Source organism: Carya illinoinensis, chromosome 9 (assembly GCF_018687715.1).
Source record: "Carya illinoinensis cultivar Pawnee chromosome 9, C.illinoinensisPawnee_v1, whole genome shotgun sequence".
Lineage (NCBI taxonomy): Eukaryota > Viridiplantae > Streptophyta > Magnoliopsida > Fagales > Juglandaceae > Carya > Carya illinoinensis.
The window spans coordinates 33,095,765-33,117,953 of record NC_056760.1 but is presented as its reverse complement, the minus strand read 5'-3'; the positions used below and the strand labels follow the sequence as shown (position 1 = coordinate 33,117,953).

Here is a 22,189-nt window from a genome sequence, read left to right as displayed (position 1 = left end):
GTAGAAAATATTCATGAAATCTTGTGGAAAAGGCATGGCTTTGGTAGTTGGTAGAAGGGTTGCATGGTTTTGCACCAAGGATGCCGATTTGTGGGTTGTGGTGGCATTGACATGTTTTTGGTTGCATTTGGGTAGTGAGATAATTTTAGATATTTTGTTAATAGTAGTGAAAAAATAATAAAAAAGTAATAATAAAATATTGAATAGTAATAAAAAGTACGTAAAAAATAATGAATACTAATAGAGTATTATCAAAATAATCTAGTATCCAAACTAGCCCATAGCCTCAAGTGACATAGATTGGGTTAATTCTAACTATCGATAGTTGCCTAAGAGTGATGCAAAATAAGTATAAAAGACAAAAATTTTAGATCTAAAGTTATGAATGAAAGGGTTTCAAGAAAACTATGCAAGTCAGGATGCTTTGAGTTACTATTCATAGGTGAGATGAATAGTAATTCTTGACTCAAGTTAGGAGCCTTACCATGGTTGGAAGAGAACCTAGGGGCGTGTGCTTGGGGCTTAGGTAAGATAGAAACCAATGGTATGGTATATGTGGTCCCATTTGGAAGAGTGAAACGAAATAAAAGGCTTGGGCTTCAAGTGTTGGGCTCTTTATTGGGCCATATGAGCAAGCCTTTGTTGTGGGCCTAGAAGTGGACCTTTGCTTGGCTTTATGTCCAGATTTATTGGGCCTTCCCTTAGTCTCAATAGTCCACTAGGTTGGGTCCCAACTTTAGGTCTTTCCTAAATTGGGCCTATAGCCTTGGATCTTACTAAGTTGGGTTGGGCCCAATAGTCTATTTGCTTACTAAGTTTGGCCTAGTATCTTGTGTCTATCAAGTTGGGTTCAAAGTTTTGTCTATCTTTAGAAATCTGCCTTCACATCTTCAAGACCTATATACATAGATCATCAACAACAATGCTATTAGGAACGTGCTTATGCAGAGAAATGGAAGGGGAAAAAAAAAAAAAAAATCATCCTGTATTTGTGGAGAATCGATTCTCTGTTTCAATTCAGTGTCGCTAAAAGTGTCGTGGCTTTTCATGTATACCATCGAGACTGCTAACGAATCTAACGACTTTCTTGGTGCAGACGTTGCAATGAAAGTCCATCTTAAAAACGGCGGTGACTAATTTTCCGTGGTCTTTTTTGTCGTCGGGCTTCTTCTCCCCCTCATTCTCGCGTTGATCTTTCTGATTCACACAATCAAAGAGAAAAACTAAAAACTAAAAAATAAAAACAAAAAGAAAAAGAAAACAGAGTATGTTAGCAGCTAGCGGATAATCAAAGAGCTGAAGCTACTATATATATATAGAAATGAGAGTTAAGACTGACCACACCCATCGGCGACATCGCAACGACTGTGAATTCGAAAAACTATATATATCACCGACGAAGAGGTTTGTTGGAAGGTTTAACAATGGCAGACAAAGCTGGCTGTATTGTTGTATTGATATTAGTTTAATTAATAGGACGGGATTGTCACCATGTCTACAGGTCATGTGGAGATAGAGTGAAATATTGAATTGAGAATTAGTTAAGTAATTAATGAAGGAAGATGATTAATTACTTGTTAGTGCTGGCGTGTCTATTTAAAATTTTAAAACAATCAGACAGTATTAAAGTAAGATACTGACGTTAAAGACCACGTACCTTCGTAGTCAGACGCGCGAAAATCTTGGGTTCCATTAAAGGCATGGACAAGGCTAAACTTAGGCGTAAAAAGCTTATACCTATTACCCGCGGCTTACGTGCTAATGTGACAATGACATATGTAATTACCTTATCAGCTTCTTATTTTTATAAAAATAAAAAGTAGGACCGAAGAAGAGGAGGGGCAAAATCAGTCCTTTGCAAAGTCAGAAATGGCTAGATCAAGAAGGCAGAGGCTTTTTCCAGCTTTCTTCTACGTATCTTCTCATCTCTCAAACCCTATCTCTATTTAGTAAATTAATGCATTTTCTTATCTTGGAGGGGGCAGGTGGGGCCATATATATAGATCAGTGTAGGGCTGGGCAACCGGGCCGGATTCTTTTCTGGCTCGGTCCGGAACCCGGTTATCCGGGTTCCGGTTACAGGCACCGACCCGAAAAACACCCGGGCTGGTACCCGGTTTCTAAAACCCGGGGGCACCCGGACCGGGTACAGGTGGACCCGGGTTTTAAATCCGATACCCGAGTTTTTTTGAAACCCAAACCCAGTGCCAAAACGACGCTGTTTTGGCACTGAGTTATACAACATCCGATTCCCCCCCTCCAATCTGACTCTCTCTCTCTCTCTCTCTCTCTCTCTCTCTCTCAACACGAATTTTTCCGAAACCCTAGCCTCATCTACTCGTCACCGTCATCCACATTAGGCCTCCCGTCGATCATTTTTTTCATACATTCAAAGGCAACCGCAGCATCATTTAACGAGGCGGGAGAGCGAGGGGAGCTGAAGGGCGGTGCTGGAGATGAGGTCGATAAGCTGGCCTTTGGAGAAGAGCTCCAGGAGGTTGGGGAGGGAGTCGGAGTTGGAATCGGATCCGGAATCAGTGTTTAGGGATTGTTGTTGTGGTGGTGGTGGCCGGGGTTGGGGTTTCCAGGGCTTTTCGGTTTTGGGTTTTTTGTTGGAGGTGGAGGTGGTATCGACTTCTTATTGTAGATCGTCTTTCTTGAATTTTTTTACAAGCCTTCGCTGTTTTGGTTTTGGGTGTCTTCGCCATTGGAGAGCGAGATGGAGTCTTGGAGATAAGCCTCTCAGGACCGAACAGAAACCGAGAGGTCAGGTGAGTAGAAGGTTAGGGTTTCAGTGGACTGAAATCGGCAAATCCAAGTAGCAAGTACAACTCATTATGTACTGCACCAGAAAAATTCTCTAATATTAGCCAGACATTTTTAGGTTTTGCCTAGCGATTGAACGGGGGTTTAAGATGGGCCATGAGGAAGCGGAGGAGGTGGTCATGGTGGTTGGGTTTATGGGTTTATGGGTGTGGTGCAAAAGAGTGAGAATGGAGAGAGGGGTGAGAGAGTCCGATGGTGGTGAGAGAGTCCGGGTAGAGGCCAGAACCCGGATTTCTGGGTTGTAAAAACTCGGATCAATTCGGGTTCCAGCCCGGGTCATAACCTGGCTATATCCGGGCCAGATTCCGGTCCGGATTTGAAATCCAGGTTCCGAGCCGGGTATACCCGGATACGCAGACCGGTACCCAGTTGTTCAGCCTTAGATCAATGGAACAATATATGTTAAACGAACAGTTCACTGGAACATGAATGAGAGCCACAAATTTCGGTTGCAAGAGAATACCTTTAGATAAAATAAAATAAAATTAGATTCAAGTCAATTAATCAAGAATCCATTGTCTCTCGCCATAAATATCAAATCGGCCTCCCCATTTTCTTGTCCATCTCTCAAACAACAACAATACAACTACAATTACATGGGTGGCCTAGCTAATTAACCCAATCCTCAGGTGTTGGGATGATACTCAGTTAACTAAGTGGTTCCCTCAGTCAATGGTGGACAACATTAAATCAATCCCCATCAGCTTGGATCAGAGAGGGGACCTCATGATTTGGGAAGGCACTAGCAATGGGATCTTCTCAGTGAAAAGTGCCTATCACCTTCATAGGAAACTACAAGCAAACGAAGGAGGTGGCACCTCAAATGTTAATGCACAATCTGATTCTTGGAAGGACATGTGGAAAATGCAGGTGCCCAATAGTGTAAGAATGTTCCTTTGGAGGGCATGTAATGAGTCACTACCCACCTTCAAAAACATACAGAAGAGGAAACTTAGAGAGGATAATCTATACCCAATCTGTCATCTAGAGGAGGAAACTGCAAGGCATGTGTTGTGGAATTGTGGGGTAGCCCAAGATGTGTGGTGTCAAGCTAGTAGACTGCTACAAAAATTATCCTTGGATGGTACCTACTTTAAATTCATCTGGGATCAAATGTCTGAAAGACTGCCTAAGCTAGCTCTGGAAGAAGCATGGATGATCCTAAAACTTATCTGGTCTAGAAGGAATGATTATGTACATGGGAAAGAGTTTAGACACCCTAATGAGATTATTAACAAAGTTCATGAACACCTGAAGTGCTTTAAGGCCAACAAATCTAGTGGCCCTACTGCTACCTCAACTGCTTGTCCTCACAGCCCCCAAAATAGGAAGAAACCTCTTGAGGGTCGGCACAAAATGAATTGGTATGCATCTGTCAACGTCTCAAAGAACTTAATTGGTATAGGGGCAATTCTCAGGGACTGCAATGGAATGGTTCTTAGTACACTAAGAGCTAGAAGAAACCTTAGACTTTCACCATACGCTACTGAGGCATATGCTATGATGGTAGCAGTCCTTTTCTATAAAGAAGCAAGGTTCCCTGATATTATCCTTGAATGTGACTCAAAACTGGTGGTTGAAAGACTATAGAATTCCTTGCAGGACTAGAACTCAGGAGGCTTAATCATAGAAGACACCAAAGTTGGACTAAAATCTTTTCTTTCTTGGAGTGTTTGTCATACTAAAAGGGATGCTAATATGGCTACTCACTTGCTAGCCAAGGATGCCCTTTTAAGTGAGCTGATATTTATGATCTAGAGGAGATACCTGTTTGTATTAAGCAAGTACTAGAAGTGGAATCCTTGTAATCTGTTTGCTTATGCAATAAAGCTATCTTGTTTCCAAAAAAATAAAAAAATCAGCCTCCTCAATTTTAGAGTATGCAATGGAGATCGATGAGATGGTTATACTCTTAAGTATATGTACGCATAAGAATTGTCAGAATTAAAAAGATGAAGGTTGAAGTTGAGAATTAGTATTGCTTACATTACAAGAAAACTATTCAGTTGTGGTGAATTATTTATTACAAAAATGACTATTTTCTATTAAAATTAATTTGTTTTGGTTACATATAGTCATTCCCATTGCTTATAATCCATCATGGATAGTCACTTTTCTCGTAGTGAATTAGCAGAAAGCATGAAAACTGAAAGTTAGAGCTTAAATTTACAATATATGAAAAGTATATTAATGTGACAATGTTATTTTATTTTCTCAGCATCAATATTTTTTCTCTCCTTAATTTCTCAGGCATGAACAGTTTGATTTTGTAGATTTAACTTTTTTTTTTTTTTTGAAAGAAAACCTCCTTTGTATTGCTTATGAATCAACCGTATACAAGTATTCCTTAGTAACAACACTTTGAACTTCCGGTGGACAACACTCCATCCAGATTTGTTCCTCTATGAAAGAAAAAGAAGTTTTAACAAGTAATTGTGCAACTTGATTACATTCCCTAAAAACATGTTGAACTTTCCACCTTTGTCTATTCTTGAGCACTCCCTTCATATCTTCTACCATTTGGCCATACCATTCCCAACTTTCTTTCTCACTATTTACAGCCTTCACAACAACTAAAGAATCCCCTTGAAAGATCACATTCTCAAAATTAAGCTCTACACATAGCTTCATAGCTCTCCATAAAGCCTAGAGCTTAGCTACAATTGGACTGCAGCAATCTTCTTTCGAGCAGCAAAGAGACACCAACACCTCTCCTCTTCCATCCCTCACCACAACCCCAATTCCCACTCTTCCATCTTTTTTGCTCATACCAGCATCCCAATTAACTTTAATGCACTCACCAACAGGAGCCTTCCATCTACAACCCCGTCTTCCCCCTCCATTACTCCCCATACCCCCCTTCTTTACATTTTGTGATATCTGAAAATTCTCAAAGGGAAATAGCAGCCTGCTCAACTATAGTTCCAGGACCTGTAAACTTCTTCTCAAAGATAAAAGCATTTCTCCTGAACCATACCCCCCTCATCACTACTGCAACTAGTTCCAGATCCTCCTTTGCTACCAAATTTAATAGCCTGTCCCATAATTCATAAAACTGAACTTCATTACTTGGTCATTTTTGTAGAGGACTCTTCTTATCAGCCCAAACATCCATTGATCCCCTGCAGCTCCATAAAGCATGAGTGATCGACTCATCCTCAGTTTCACAGATAGGACAGCAAGCATCTTTTACCACTTTTCTTTTTTTCAGATTAATCCTAGTTGGTAGACAGTCATTTAAGGCTTTCTAAAGAAATACTTTAACAACCCCTGGTACATTCAAACTCCATAACTTTTTCCAGTCAAAAGAGTGCCCCTCTGATCTTTCTCCTTTCTCTCTTCTTTTCCTACTCACCTCCAAATGATATGCACTCTTAACACTAAAAAAGGCATCCTTTGTATAACCCCAAATTTGTTTATCAGGCAAACCAGATTACTGATTGGTAGATTGCATACTATCATAGCTTCACCCTCATTTAGCACTTCCTTTACAAGCTCTTCCTTCCATATCCCTCTGCTGCCATCAATTAATTCATTAACCCTTGCATCACTGTTTAGAACAACAACAGGAGATTGTATACAATATGACACCAAAGTTGGGATCCACCTATCATCCCACACTTTAATATTCTGACCCGTACCCACCCTCCACACCAATCCTTGTTTCAGTAAACCCAAAGAACTCCATAAGCTTTTCCAAATCAAAGAAGGTCTATGACCCAATGTTGCTTGAAGGAAATCTGAGTGTCTAAAATATTTATCTTTTAATACCATAGCTGCCAAAGAATGAGGATTAGTGAAAATTCTTCAACACTGCTTAGCAAGTAGAGTAGTATTAAAGCTTTCTAGTTCTCGAAATCCCAACCCCCCTTTAGCTTTTGACAACCCCATCTTTGACCAACTCTTCCACTAAATCTTCCTTTCATTTTCTTTGAACCCCCACCAGAATTTTGCCATAACAGCAGCTATTTCCTTACAAAGTTTCCTTGGGAGTCTGAAAACATTCATATGATAATTAGGCACTGCTTGAATGACAGCTTTAAGAAGAACTTCTTTACCAGCAGGAGACAACAACTTATGTTTCCAATTATTAACCCTCTGCCAGACCCTATACTTTATACTTCTAAAAGAATCATACTTAGACCTGCCAACCATAATTGGCAAACCCAAATACTTCTCACAGCTTGTAACCAATCTAGCACCCAACTCCTTTAATACACCCTCCTTTACATTTTTCTTTGCATTAGGATTGAAAAAAAATGGTAGTTTTCTGCTTGTTTAAGCTTTGTCCCAAGGCTTGTTCATACAGCTTCAATATACTCATTATCTTCCTCCACTCACTCCAACTAGCTTTGCCAAAAATGATACAATCATCTGCAAAGAGCAGATGAGTTACTCTTGTACCACCTCTAGCTACTGCTACCCCCTTTAACTCTCTTATATCTTATGCTGATTGAAGCATAGCACTCAAACCCTCTACACACAATAGAAAAAGCTAGGGAGAAAGTGGATCCCCCTGTCTCAATCCTCTAGTTGGTTTAAACTTCTCACCTGAACTCCCATTTGTCAAGACTGCATATGAGACAGTAGACACACACTCCATGATTAAAGCTACCCACTTCTCACAAAACCCCAACTTCTCCATGATTTTTTCCAAGAAAAACCATTCTACTTTGTCATAAGCCTTGGATATATTCAATTTGAGAGCCATACTCCCCACCCTATCCTTCTGCCTTGTTTGCATAGAATGTAACACTTCATAAGCAGTGATAATGTTGTCAGTGATAAGTCTTTGAGGGACAAAAGCACTCTGAGTTCTTGAGATAACATCACCTAGAACCTTCTTTAACCTGTTTGCTAAGGTCTTTGCAATGATTTTATACATTACATTGCAAAGACTGATTGGGCGAAAGTCATTAACAGATTTTGGTTCTTTTACTTTAGGGATCAAAGCAATGAAAGTATGGTTCAGACCCTTATCCATCCCTCCTCCATTCAGAAATTTTAGAGCAGCCTCACACACATCACTCCCCACTATTTCCCAATATGATTGAAAGAAGCAAGCCCCATAACCATCTGGCCCAAGTGATTTTATTAGGCCCATCAACCTTTTAGCTTCCACCACCTCCTCCCTTGTAAAAGTCTTTATCAAGAACTGATTCATCTCTTCTATCACTTTGCCTTTAACTGCACTCAAACAAGCCTCAATAGAACTACTAGAAGGAGCTGCAGTCATATAAATCTCAGAAAAATGATCCTTGTATGCTTTAGCAATCCCCTCTTGATTCATCCTTAGATTAGAATTTGAATCCACTACTGACAGGGTCAGGTTTTTCTTCTTTCTCTGGTTTGCACAAGCATGAAAAAACTTTGTATTCTTGTCTCCCAAGCAGTACCAATTTCTCTTAGCTCGTTGTTTCTATTTGAGATCCTCCTGTTCTAAAAGAAGTCCCACTTTATCCTAAAGATATCTAAGTTCTTCTGTATTCTGTGGTCCCTCATACTCTTGTACCTTTTGAATCTTCTCAGTTAACTTCTCTATATCATTGGCCCTATCTCGATCCTTATTCTTGAACCACCCCACCAGACCCCCTTTGCATGCCTCCAACATTGCAGAAACTCTTCTAATGGGATCACCCATAAATCCCTTTCTATTCCAGCCTTGCCTAACAAGCTGCTCACACTTATCTTCTTTGATCCAACCGACCTCAAATCTAAAGGGAAACTTCCTTTTGCACTGTTTTTCCTCTTTTCCCATCATAGTTAATAAAATGGGAAGATGATCTGAACATCTTCCTGTAAGACCTTCCACTCTAACCCCTTTAAACAGCTCCCTCCACTGAGTATTTGCCACATACCTATCTAATCTTTCTTTTGTAAAAGTAGTATCCGAGTGCCTGTTGCTCCAAGTGAAAAAACCACTACAACAGCCCAAATCAGAGAGACTGTTATTCTCTAGCACCTCCCTGAATTGAGCCATCTACCCTTCACTCCTCAAATTACCTCCACTCTTGTCTGCTTGGATAAGGATTTCATTGAAATCACCTGCAACACACCAAGCTCCCTGGTTTGCAGGCCTCAATTTGTTTAACAAATCCCATGACATACTTCTTTTTCTCACATCAGGATGGCCATAAAACCATGTAAAGCACCACTCATTTACCTCTCATTTCCTCTTTATAAGGACATTTATATGCCACTGAGAGAAGTTTAGTAGTTCCACCTCCTCTTCCTCTTTCCAAAAAACAGCTAAACCACCTTTCCTACCCATCGAACTCACAGCAAAACATCCCTCCATCTGTAATTTCCCCTTTAACATCTCCACCTTCCCACCATGCATCTTTGTCTCCATAAGAAACACTACATTGGGCTGCTTAGTTTTTACCATAAGGTAAAGGTCATGAACTATCCGAGGGTTTCCAAACCCTCGGCAGTTCCAACAGATTATTTTCATAATGCCAGGTGGGGCTGCTCAATAGCCTCCACCTCACAAAGATTAGACACAGGCTCTGCACCCTCATTTAATCTTGCCTTTTTTCCACCCCCTAACAACATCATTTCCACATCATCCTTAGTTTTTGTACGTTTAGAATTCAGGTTTAAAGAACATACCTGACTCACCTGACCCCTTCTCCTCACTCTTCTCTTCCAACACTTTTTCTTCTCTACTTGTATGCCCTTGTCTTGCACTTCCTCATCATCAATCTTCTCCACCTCCAGATTTGGCTCTGGTATCACTACAGAATTCTCAATAGAAACCACAACTGAGTTGAGCCCCTCTTCCTACACATCTGGTTCATCACCTTTTAATTCAGTCTCTACCCTTCCTCCACTCTCTTCATCTCCCTTATGAGCTCCAACAGTAATTTCCTCAAACACTACTCCTTCACTCATTCCCTTTCCCTTAGAATCCCTCATTCCCTTCATCCCCTCTCCATCACCACTTCCATATTTCTTTTTTTTTTTTATCTTCTTTTTGCTGACTTTGTTTTTTCATACTCACTGATGCTCTCAGCCAAGTACCAAATTGATTAGTACCAGAACCTTCTCCCACAAAACAACCCTCCCTGCTATGTACTATGCATCCACATTGAAAACACATCCTAGGAAGTTTCTCATATTGAAATGGCACCCAAATCTGACCTCCTGCTACCTTAACAGTTCTACCTCGAGCCAATGGAGCTTTCAGGTTACACTCAATTCTAACTCTCAAACATCTCCCCCATACCAACCACTCATCATCTACATCTACCTCAATCACCTTCCCAACCGAACTCCCAATCTCCTCACCCATCCTTTTATTCATATACCCGAGCGGTAAATTGTGCATTTGAATCCACAAATTCTCACAGTCGAAGTTCATTAAATTTGGTTAGATCTCACCGTCATAATCTTTTAACACAAACAGATAATTTTCAAAGAGCCAAGGACAGCCCTCTAACACTCTCAATTTATCCCTCGAACATGCAAATGTAATGACAAAACAATTCAGACTAATTTCTTCAAAATCCAAAGGTAATCTCACCTTTCAGATCTTCTCCATTAGTCCTTTCACTGTCTGCTTCCTGATTCTCCTTGTCGCACATATTTTCCCCACTATACTCCGTTCCCCCATTCGTCGAACACTATCCTCCTTCCCTTCAATCACTACAATCGGAGTGTTTTCTTCCTCACTGAGCCGTAATCTACTCCACACCTCCGCAATCTCCTCCATCATTACACTCTACTCACCACAGTGAACAGAAACTTCACCGTTTTCCTCCCACGAGCGCTGGAAAAAACTGACTAACAACCTTCACCTCCAATCGCTTTCAGACGGTTGAGAGAGAAAACTATTTTGTAGATTTAGCTTGAATTGCTAGTTCGGCTATAATCAATCTATACAATATATTAACACAATTGTAATATCTCACTACATGTAACTGTTAGTTTGATTTTAGGATGAGAAGTACCATTGGCGGCCAAAATCACCATGTTTATACTATTGTACTTGAAGATTTATGTGTCCTTAATTTATGGATAAGCCTCCAATTTTCTTATAGGGAGTGAAAATAAATACAATCCAGCATCCAGCAAAAGGAGGGGTTAAGTGTATAAGTATATTCTTCCGGGATTAAAGAAGAAAGGAGTATATTTTCCTGGAAATTGAGGCTTCAATATGGTTGTAACTTGTCTGATCTGTGCCGCCACATACAATATTGTAGCACCCAGGGCATAAATTTGCTAGTGTCGGTTAATAACTTTTTCAGGCCCATGGGCCATATATAATTGAATATGGGCTTACTTCATAATTTTTATTGGACAGTATTTTTTATTATTTTAAGCCCATCGCTTTTTAAAGGCCTACTCCATTTTAAAACTTAGATTGATATGAATAAAGATAGATTTATTACCCTCCCATCCCCTTTTGCTATTTTTTATTTTTGTTTAGTAATGGTTATTAGATGATAAGCTGGTAGAAAAAAAAAGTGTATCATCGTCATATTGTTATTAGATGGGACCCTTAGTTTATGAAAGCAAATACAAGTTTTCATTTTAATTACAGGCTTACTACCCTCCTACCCCCTTTTGCTATTTTTTCTTTTTGTTTACATAATGGTTATTAGATGATAAGCTGGTAGAAAAAAGTGTATCATCGTCATATTGTTATTAGATGGGACCCTTAGTTTATGAAAACAAATACAAGTTTTCATTTTAATTACATGATTTATGTAACGCCCCAATCCCGGAGGTCCAGGGAGTTAACTCCTATTGCCTAATAATCAACTTCAACAGTGCTAATATATTCTCCAAATCCAAATATATACTTTCAAAGACTCCAAATCAAACATAAATTCCTCTAATTTAATTAACTACACGTGCTCATCTATCATATTCTCAATACAATAAACTGGATAAAATTGATCAACTGCTCCACGTATCCCAAATAACATAATAAAATGAACCAAAGTTTACATAAATCTCCATAAGCCATCTAAACATACTGAAAATCCATCTATTAAATAAAATAAATCCCTCAATAGAAATAATAACTTGAGTACTCAATTACTATCCTCAATTAATCTTGCCCACACATGCTATTTTGATCCTCAGCTGAACTATCAAAGTCATCTAAAATACTGTGAAGTTAAAGGGGTGAGTTATCAATAACTTAGTAAGAAGAGAACATATACTAGCATGTAAACATGAGCATTTACAAAGTTCTTAATGCTGGAGAAAACATTTACTTTCAGAATGAAGAATAAAAACATGTTATCAAAATATCATAGTGAAACTTTCAGAAAACATTTTTATTCAAAGATCCTTTTGGCATATTATAATCTGAGAAATCATCTTCATATCATATTAGAGCATCATATCGGGACAAAAACAATATTTAACTTCTATGGTAGGGTTATAAACCACCATTATATCTGTGGCAGGGCTGTATACCACTATTATATCCATGATAGGGTCGTATACCACTATTACACTCATGGCAAGGCCATATACTACTATTATAACTGTGGTAGGTCCATATACCACTTTTATACTCATGGAAGGGTCGTATACCACTATTATACCCATGCAGGGCCTCAATGAAAGAGAGAAAAAACATAATCAAAACCAGATCATAATTAGATATTGAATTAGAACATCAAGCCAAAGGTTTTCAAATGCCATATCATATCAAACAGAGTACAAAACTTATTCAAATCATTCTTGCATTTTCATAAACAAAACCAAAGCATCTTCATAAACCAAGTTCAAATTCTCAAATTTTCATAATCACTCTTTTTCTATAGTTCACAAACTGAATGCCAACAAAAACTCACTCATATCTACACCAATCATGACAAAAAAAAATACTCTCTTTATACAGATTTCATGAGTATGCAGAACACACATATATATATAAGGTTGTTTTCAGGTTTCTTTTCAAAAAGAAAACATGCATATTTTCAAAATCAACATCAGTCATTTTCTTTTATGCAAAGTCTAGTATAACTTATGCCCCTTACATGACTCTTGCCGTGTATAAGTTACACCTTGGGTCTAACCTCTAACAGTATAACCACCTAAATCAATTATAAACAGTTACCAATCAATTATCAACCCAAACAAGCATGCTACTAGCTTATTTAATAAACCCTAAACCAGCAAATACTTTAGTCCCGAGCATCACACAACTCGCAATAGGTCAACTACAACTAGCCCCACATGATCAACTCAATAACAGTTATAGAATAAACCTGGCCAACCACATATCTCAATCCAAACAACCATGCTCATCAACCCAACAGCCAATTTTTAATCAAGCAAATCACATATCAGCTCAACAATCCATCACTCAACTTCAATAGTATATTATAGACTATTGTAGTATATTATAGACTCACAACAGCCAACGTCAACTCAACAGTTAATACTCAAACCCGGAACAACCAAAAAAATAAATAATTACCCAATACAGCCGCACAACATCACCCACACAACCACATCAAACTCAATATTTCACATATAACCCCATTAAAACCAACCTATAATTCACAATAACCATATAACTATCATTCATTAAATTTCCAGCAATAATACTTTACTCATATCATGCACATAAATGAGCAACCGAGTCTAATACCAGTGAAGTGTCATACCTAGTGTAGTGAAGTGGGCAATAAAATAAGCTAACCGAGCAACACTGTCCAAAAGCATATGTACAGTCTTGTGAACCAGCACACAATACTACTCTTGGGTTTGGTCTTTGAAGACATAACGCGATGAAATAACTCGACAAAATACGCAAGATAAATGTATCGAATGAGATCATATCTTACCAGTATAATGACCACGAAAGGGTTGTATGCCAGTGGAAATCCAGCAATAATACTCAGAATCATTACGGTGTGATTAGTATATAAAACATTTCACACGGTTTAAAAACTGCAAATTTCAAGAGGCGGCAGAGAAGTATGCCGGACAGTGTATATGGGAAAAGCATTTACCTTTGCTTAACTACACGTCTGCTGGTAGGTTTTGATGGTAATCGCAAGAAACTAATACTCGAACCAAAGCAGATTGCACGGCTATTAAATTGGAAAAAAACAAAAATAATGTATGGTAAATTTTTTTGATTTTAAATGAAGAAAAAAAGAACACGGAGGAAAAAAGGGGGACGTGAGCTGACCGGCGGAAGGAGAGTCAACTCGTGACAAGGTGACCTGTTGTGATGGTACATCACAAAAGGGAGGAGCGATCTGTGAGGGAAACTTGTGAGTTTCTTGAGTCTGTGTGTGTGAGTGAAAGTCAGAGAGTGAGAGTCTCAGAATGTGCGTGAGTGAGAGAGGGGCTTACCACCGTTCAGCACTTCCGGTGAGGAGACTCAACGGTAACACCAATCCAAGGAGATCCACCCACCGTAACACCCACACTCACATAAATTCATGGGAGAGAGAGAGAGAGAGAGAGAGAGAGAAGTTTTGATGTGAGAAAAAAAAGACTGCAATGGGCGTGGGAGGTTAGAGGAAAGAGAAGAGAAAAATCTGGGACTGTGGGAGGGGAGAGTGTCAGGGGTGAGTGGAAGAAGATGAAAACAGAAGGGTGGGGGCCGGTCTCGGTGGAAGAAACTGACGTGAAGGGAGGGAGAGAGAGAGAAGTTACTTACTGAAACGGTGCCATTTTGGTTGATCATGGGCTGGGCTTCGTCTGGGTTGGGGCACAGTCCTGGGTATTACAATTTACTTATTAATTTTGTACTATTCTGACTTCCATTTTCATGGGGACCCTTATTAAATAAATAGAAATGTATTATAGCTCTATTTTTCATAGCTCTGAAATTTGATATGCTTTAATTTCCGTAATTTTAGCTGGTGTAGAATTGTTTTAAGATTTAGAAGTTGTGTGAATATTATTCTTACGACCAAGTAGTTACATAGTCTTCTCTCTAGGTTCGCTTCCGAGCGAAAATAGAGGTGAAGTTACCCAGTTTTTCAGCCCTCCTTAGTCGGTTCTTTGGAACTGTGTTAAACAAGTACAGTCATGAATGGGGGTGAGAATTCCAGAACTGAAGGTTTAGAGGAGCTATGGAGGAAACTAAAGCTTACGGAGGAGGAGGAGGTGATGTTGGAAGTGGATGAGGGTGGGAATGAAGGGATACTTAGGAAAGGAAAGAAGAGTCTGATTGGAAGGGTCTGTACCGACCGAGTGATTAGTAAGGAATCGATTGGTAACACGATGGCGAAGATTTGGAAGATAAGCAAAAAGGCTTCCTTCCAGGAAGTCGGTAAGAACACATTTGTTATTACCTTTGGGACACATGCAGACTTATATAGGATCTTGGATGGTAAACCATGGTTCTTTGATAATTCCATGTTTCTGCTTAGGCTATACGAGGGAGCCATGAGACCCGGGAACATAGTGTTTGAACATGAAGTTTTCTGGATACAAATACACAATTTACCGTTGGGATGTATGTCGGAGGAGTGGGGTAACCAAATAGGGAGTTCCGTGGGAAAAGTACTGGAAGTTGATGTGGAGGAAGATGGCACTGGATGGGGGAATTTCTTACGGGTTAAAGTGGAGATTCGACTCAGAAAACCGATAGCAAGGGGTCGTTTTATAAATTTAGAAGGTGCTAAACACTGGGTTCATTTCAAATACGAAATGTTACCAAAAATATGTTACCATTGTGGGTGGATTCTCCATGGAGAACAGGGCTGTAATGTGAATAGAGGAGAATATCGAGAAGATGAGAACGATGGTATACCACAATTCGGACCGTGGCTTAGGGCTGAAGGAGGTCTCAGGCGCAGGATGAGCCAGCAGCGTTTTTCAAGTGGTGAGGGGACGAAAGATAGAAGGAGTAATGGCGAATGGGGAAGGGAGGGAACATCGGAGGGCAGCGCAACAAGAGAGTGGCCGGTAGAGGCTCAGGGAAAAGGCCCGGTGAATCCTCTAACAGAACAGGTACAGGAAACAACCAGAGTTACTAGATGCGACAGGATAGACCCTAGCGATCAGGTTTTGGTGCCTGCAGTTCGCGAGAATCATACAGATGTGATGGATGCAGATTTTCACCCTGTTCGGGGGGGACAAGATCAGTCAAAGTCGAGGAGGGAAGAAATTAGGCGGGAAGAGGAGAAGGAAACTGAAGACCAGTCTGGGCCAGAAATAGAGAATGGGCCTCACGAAACTTTAGGCCTAACAACAAATCAGAAAGGGCCCAGCTTGCGGGAGTTAGTCATCTCGGATGAAAAGGAATTGGAGGAAAGGTCGAACGCCAGGTACAAGATGTTATTACCGAGAGAAGCACGTAGATGGAAAAGGAAGGCCAGAGAGCAGCAAAGGCCAGTAGCTACTTCCATTTATACAAGATCTCAAGGTGTCAAACAAGGCATAGAGGTAAGTCCCTCAAGTACTATATCTCAAAAGAAAGTAAAGAAATGTGGTGTGGTGGACCCGCTGACTTTGAATAATGATTGTTCGGAGAAGGTGGTGGCTGCGAGTCAGCCCCACCAGAAGCAATGAAAATCATAAGCTGGAACTGTCGGGGGCTTGGGAACCCCCGAACAGTTCAAATCCTTCGGTTACTAGTGAAGGAGAAGTTACCCGATGTGGTGTTTATTATGGAAACTAAACTAAACTATGTGAGATCATCTAGGATTGCAAAGTCTTTGAATTTTGAAGGATGATGTGTCAGTGAGGCAGTTGGTAGAAGTGGAGGTCTCATTCTGATGTGGAAACAAAAAGAATTACTCGAGCTAGTTAATTTCTCAAGATATCATTTTAATGTGCTGGTTAAAGATGGTTTCAGTAGCTTTAGTTGGCTGTTGACTTGTTTTTATGGGCACCCGAATGCCTCCTTAAGAAAATACACTTGGAGCTTACTATCTTCTTTCAAACCTGGGGAGGAGGGGTGGGCGGTGATTGGTGACTTCAATGAGATTTTATACAACAATGAGAAGGTAGGGGGAAATTACAGAAGTGAATATCTCATGAGAAGTTTCAGAAAGGTTCTAGAGGAGGGAGATCTATTTGATTTAGGGTGGAAAAGAAACAAGTTCACGTGGTGCAATCATCATGAAGATGAGTCTTTTACCAAAGAAAGATTAGATCGAGTCCTTGCTAATTCGAGGTGGAAAGCTCATTACTCAAAGGTTTCTGTGGAAACTCTTCCAGCTATCTGTTCTGACCACAGCCCAATACTATTTGACTATAGTATTGAGAGGTGTTCAGAAGCCAGATACTTCTTTCCTTTTAAGTATGAAGCCAATTGGAGCAAGGAAGAGGGGTGTAGCGAGACTGTTGGGGCAGCTTGGCATGGCTGTAGTGGAGGAGAGACTGGTCTGATCAAGATCTTGAAAAAGCTAGACAGTACAAGAAGGGGGCTTCAGAGCTGGAGCAGAAATATGGTTAGAGATAGAAACAGAGCTCTAAAGGAAAAAACTCAGCTTTTGGGTGAATTGCAAAGCCGAGCAGATTCTAGTACTATGAATGAACAAAAAAGTATACAGAAAGAGCTGAATTTTTTGCTGGAACAAGAAGACACAAGATGGAGGCAGAGGGCAAAGAGGCACTGGTTAAAGGGGGGGACAGAAACACAAAATTCTTTCATGCTTGTGTCAATCAGAGAAGAAAGAAGAACAACATCATAAAAATAAGAAATGGGAAAGGGATAGAGTTGAGGAAAAGGGAAGATATAGCTGTAGGTTTCAAGGATCTTTACACAGCAATCTATAAGTCAACAGCACCTAGTTCAGCTTGCATTGAGCAGTGTATTCAGGGAATTGAACCGAGAGTGATAGGTGAAATGAAACAAAGGTTGGAAAGGGATTTTACAGAAAGGGAAGTGGAGGTAGCACTAAAACAGATGTCTCCTTTTAAGTCCCCAGGTCCAGATGGGTTCAGTGCAGGTTTTTTTCAGGACCATTGGGAGATTGTGGGTCCTGAGATTTTAAAAGCTGTCTTAGATTACTTCAGATTAGGTCACTTACCAAGGGATTTAAACCACACTCATCTGGTTTTGATCCCGAAGTCTAGCTCACCTGTCTCAGTTCATGATTTTAGGCCAATTTCTCTATGCAATGTGGTTTACAAGCTTATCTCCAAGGTCTTAGCTAATAGAATGAAAGGTATGCTAGATAAGGTGATTTCGGGGAACCAAAGTGCATTCATTCCTAGAAGGCTGATTACAGATAACATTATGGTGGCTTATGAGGTTCTTCACTCAATGCAGACAAAACAGAAGGGTAGAGAAGGATCTATGGCAATAAAGCTTGATATGTCAAAAGCCTATGATAGGGTGGAGTAGGATTTTCTGGAGGCTATGTTACTAAAGCTGGGTTTTGGACAGAGATGGACTGATTTACTGATGAATTGTGTAAAATCCGTCTCATATTCAATAATCATAAATGGAACTCCGGGTGAGTCTTTTGTACCATCAAGAGGTCTAAGACAAGGTGATCCCTTATCACCTTATCTATTCTTGTTTTGTGTGGAAGGACTAAGTGCTTTGTTTCATCATGCTGAAAGTAGAGGACAGATAAGGGGGGTGGCAGTTGCAAGGGGTGGTTTCAGGATTAATCATCTTCTATTTGCAGATGATTGCGTGATATTCTGTAGGGCAAGTATAGTAGAATGGAATGTAATCTATGATATGCTGGTCCAGTACGAAAAGGCTTCAGGTCAGACTCTAAACAAGGAAAAAACTAGTGTATTTTTCAGCTCCAACACAAGAGGGGAAACAAGGGATTTTATCTTACAGCAAGTTAATGGTTTGAGGTGCAACAATTATAATAAGTACTTGGGCCTACCTACAGTGGTAGGAAGATCAAGATACAACTCTTTTAGAGGGCTGAAGGATAGGATATGGAAGAAAATAACTGGCTGGAAGACAAGTTTTCTATCAACAGCAGGGAAGGAAGTCTTGATTAAAAGTGTTCTGCAGGCAATACCAGCATATGCTATGAGTGTCTTTAAATTACCAGCATCTTTGCTTAAGGAAATTGAAGCATTATTAGCCAAGTTCTGGTGGAATAACAAACGAGAAGGGAGAGGTATATACTGGAAAACATGGAAGTTCTTGGGGACTTTTAAAAATCAGGGGGGCTTAGGTTTCAGGGACCTAAACTGTTTCAATAAAGCCCTTCTAGCAAAACAGCTGTGGAGATTTTTGAAGGAACCGAATTTGTTAGTCTCTCAGATTTTCAAGCAGAAGTATTTCCAGCAAAGTGACCTAATGGAAACAAAGCTAAGAAGCTCACCCTCCTATGTGTGGAGAAGTTTGTGGGGCAGCTTGGGGTTGGTAAAGGCAGGTATGGTTTGGAGGGTGGGGAATGGAAAGAGCATTAACATCTGGAAAGATAGGTGGATTCCGTGCCCACTAACTTATCAGGTTCAAACCCCTATGAACACGTTTGATGTAGAAACCAAAGTAGAAGTGCTGATTAATGAAGGTACAAAATCTTGGAAAGAAGAGGTTGTGGCTGCTGTTTTTAGAGAAGAGGAAGCACGAGTGATCATGTCAATCCCTTTGAGTAATAGAGGAGCAAGTGACAGAAGAATATGGAGTGCCTCAGCTAGAGGGGTTTTTTCAGTCAAAAGTGCACATGCACTGGAGTGTACTCTTCAGAAGAGGAATGAGGGTGGTACATCTTGCAATGGGGTTCCTAATAGACTGTGGAAAAAAATTTGGGATCTTAAGGTACCAGGCAAAGTAAAAATGATGGTATGGAAGTGTGCTAATAAGATTCTACCAACTAGAGATAACCTCTTCAGGAAAAATATTTTGAAGGACAATACCTGCCCTGTATGCTTGAGTGAACCCGAAACTGTGGTGCATGTGTGCTGGGGGTGTGCTGCTGCAGCAGATGTGTGGGGTGGACTTTCTATGTTCAGGAAATGGAGAAGAGGCTTTTATGATTTTCAGGCCCTGTGGGAGGAGATGGGAACAAAACTAAAACAGGAGGAATTGGAGCTGGCTGCTACTGTCATGCATAGTATCTGGTTGAGGAGAAACGAAATGGTTTTCAATGGTAATTTTCAGTCTCCGAATGCTGTCATAGCTAAGGCACAAGCTGATCAAGCTGTGTATAGAGAGGTGCAGGAAGGTCTTCTAGGGGCAGCAGTTAGAAGACTTAGTAGTGAACCCAGGCAGGTTTGGAATCCCCCTGTATGGCCTTGGTACAAGGCAAATTTTGATGCAAGTTTTGATAAAGATAGGGGAAGAATGGGGATAGGGGTGGTTGTAAGGGATTCGGAAGGGGCTTTGATTGGGAGTCTGGTTGCACCAAGGAGGAATGTCACCTCGGCTTTCCAAGCAGAGTGTCATGCTCTACACAGAGCAATGGTCTTCTGCACTGAAATGAGGTTGACGCACGTATGTTTTGAAGGGGATGCAAAAGCTGTAGTTGAGGCTGTAAATTCAGAAACAGAAGACCACTCTTGGGATGGCCAGCTTATTGAGGACATTCGACAGCTTAAGACAACCTATCCTGTGTGGAAACTGGGCTTTGTTCGAAGATCTGCAAATGCTAGTGCTCATGTAGCAGCTAAGTTAGCAGCATTTTTTTCATGTGAAAGTGTATGGCTGGAGGATGGCCCAAGGAGGTTAGAAGATCCATTATGGATGAGTTAGTGTGTAACGAACTGATTCAATCTTAGTAATAAATTTGACTTTCCTTTCAAAAAAAAGAAGTTGTGTGAATATTAAGATTTTAAGAAAATAAAAGTTATCTAAGTATTTAAAAAGTTAAATTAGAAAGCGTATGTTTAATTAGTAATTTATGTGGTGATATGTGTATTTTATGGGTAGCCAGTTATGTGCCAGAATTATGAGATTGATGCTATGAGGTCAATAGCATGATCATAACTTACATATATTGTTCAGTAAAAAGTAATATTTTTATAAATTGTCACGTGAGTATGACCTTCCATCGGAAACCTCTTTTGCGTATCCGAGTTATGATGAAACCTATATTTTCAATATTTTTCCTATATATTTATCATGAAACCAAATTGAATTTTGTCCATTAATATATCACCACATATAGCCCAACCTGATTTAGCTTGAAAGTCAATAACACAATATATATAAACTGAAAGCAATATGCCATAAGAAGTGCCAGATAGAAATTAATCCCTCAAATATATGAGTTTGATACTTGGTTTAGCAGTCCCACATTTAATCCATACTTGGAATTTCAACATGCCAACAGTCACACCATCTGATCTACATCTAGAAGTACATACTCGCACTGAGAAAATATTAGTTGAATGGGAGTTGTAAGGGGTCTTGGTTAGCACGACCAAATTAGCACTGCCCTGAAAATCTGGTGAATTGACCTGTTGCAATACAAAAATAACATAAACTCAGACCAGTTTGTACAGATTAATAACCACCAATTATATATACTACTGCATGGGCATAATATATACACCTGAAAACTACTACTATTTTCCTAATCCATATTATGATGGAGAAGCAGCAGTAAGTTCTTCATGATCTCAACTATAACATCAAAGAATAAGCCAAAAATAATAGCTGTAAGTCAATGTTCATATGTAATTTAAAAACTATTATGAACATGGCTTTGCGTATTATTTAGAGACCCATACTTTTAGTAATAAAAAAAAGGAGAGAGAGAGAGAGAGAAAATTGTACCTACAACACGCTTATGCTTATTCTAGTAAGAGACAACACTTGTTTTGATATTAAAATATGTAAGGAAAAAAACCCTTTCTCCTTAGTTAATCTGAGTTTCTCATCATCCACTTTAAGTTAGGTAAACTGGAATTAGGTTCTGGTTCAGATTAATGTAGTTAGGAGATTTCGAATATCAATATTGCAACATAGATAAATAATTAAAATATACCTACACACAAAAATAGTCAGTGTTTGCAGTGTATATAAAACAAGTACCATAACTATTACAAGCTGGATTTTTAGAGACAATATTGATTTCCATTGTACTAAATTGTATACTTTATGTTTTCTACTGCAACTAATCTCCAAATGTTTTACCAACTATCAACTTGCAAACAAAGCATTTTAAATTTCACCTACTAACTATGCATATCCTTATAAAAATTTGTCCCTTCTTATGAGATATCCAAGTCTTCGAACATCTCCCTATCCATAGAGATTCAATTAATATGGCAGGAATTTATTATGCATCACTAAACGAAACTGTTTACCTATAGGTCCTTCACCCTCTCCATCAAGAGTAGATTTCCCACATAGGACTGATCAAAAGTGTAGTAGTAGTAAATTCCTCTGGTTGTCATAGCTTCATTAAAAGTGTAGCAAAAGTTGTGGTCAAAACTCAAAAGTAGTTGTTGCTGGCATGTTGTTGTATAAGGAATGGTTTGAGTCTCTCTTTGAGACTCT

General features: G+C 39.5%; 1 protein-coding gene and 1 long non-coding RNA gene across 2 annotated transcripts; both read right to left on the bottom strand.

Moving 5' to 3' along the window:
- Window positions 1-8,287: 8,287 nt before the first annotated feature.
- On the bottom strand, window positions 8,288-8,806 carry LOC122277013. The gene has a single exon (XM_043086897.1). The coding sequence runs from the start codon at window positions 8,804-8,806 to the stop codon at window positions 8,288-8,290; it is 519 nt and encodes a 172-aa protein (XP_042942831.1).
- A 2,803-nt stretch (window positions 8,807-11,609) lies between these two features.
- Window positions 11,610-14,420, bottom strand: LOC122275302. Its single transcript, XR_006228523.1, has 3 exons — window positions 14,158-14,420; window positions 13,991-14,060; window positions 11,610-13,889 (listed from the first exon to the last, which is right to left on the bottom strand). It is a non-coding gene; the product is annotated as an uncharacterized LOC122275302 (long non-coding RNA).
- Window positions 14,421-22,189: the final 7,769 nt, after the last annotated feature.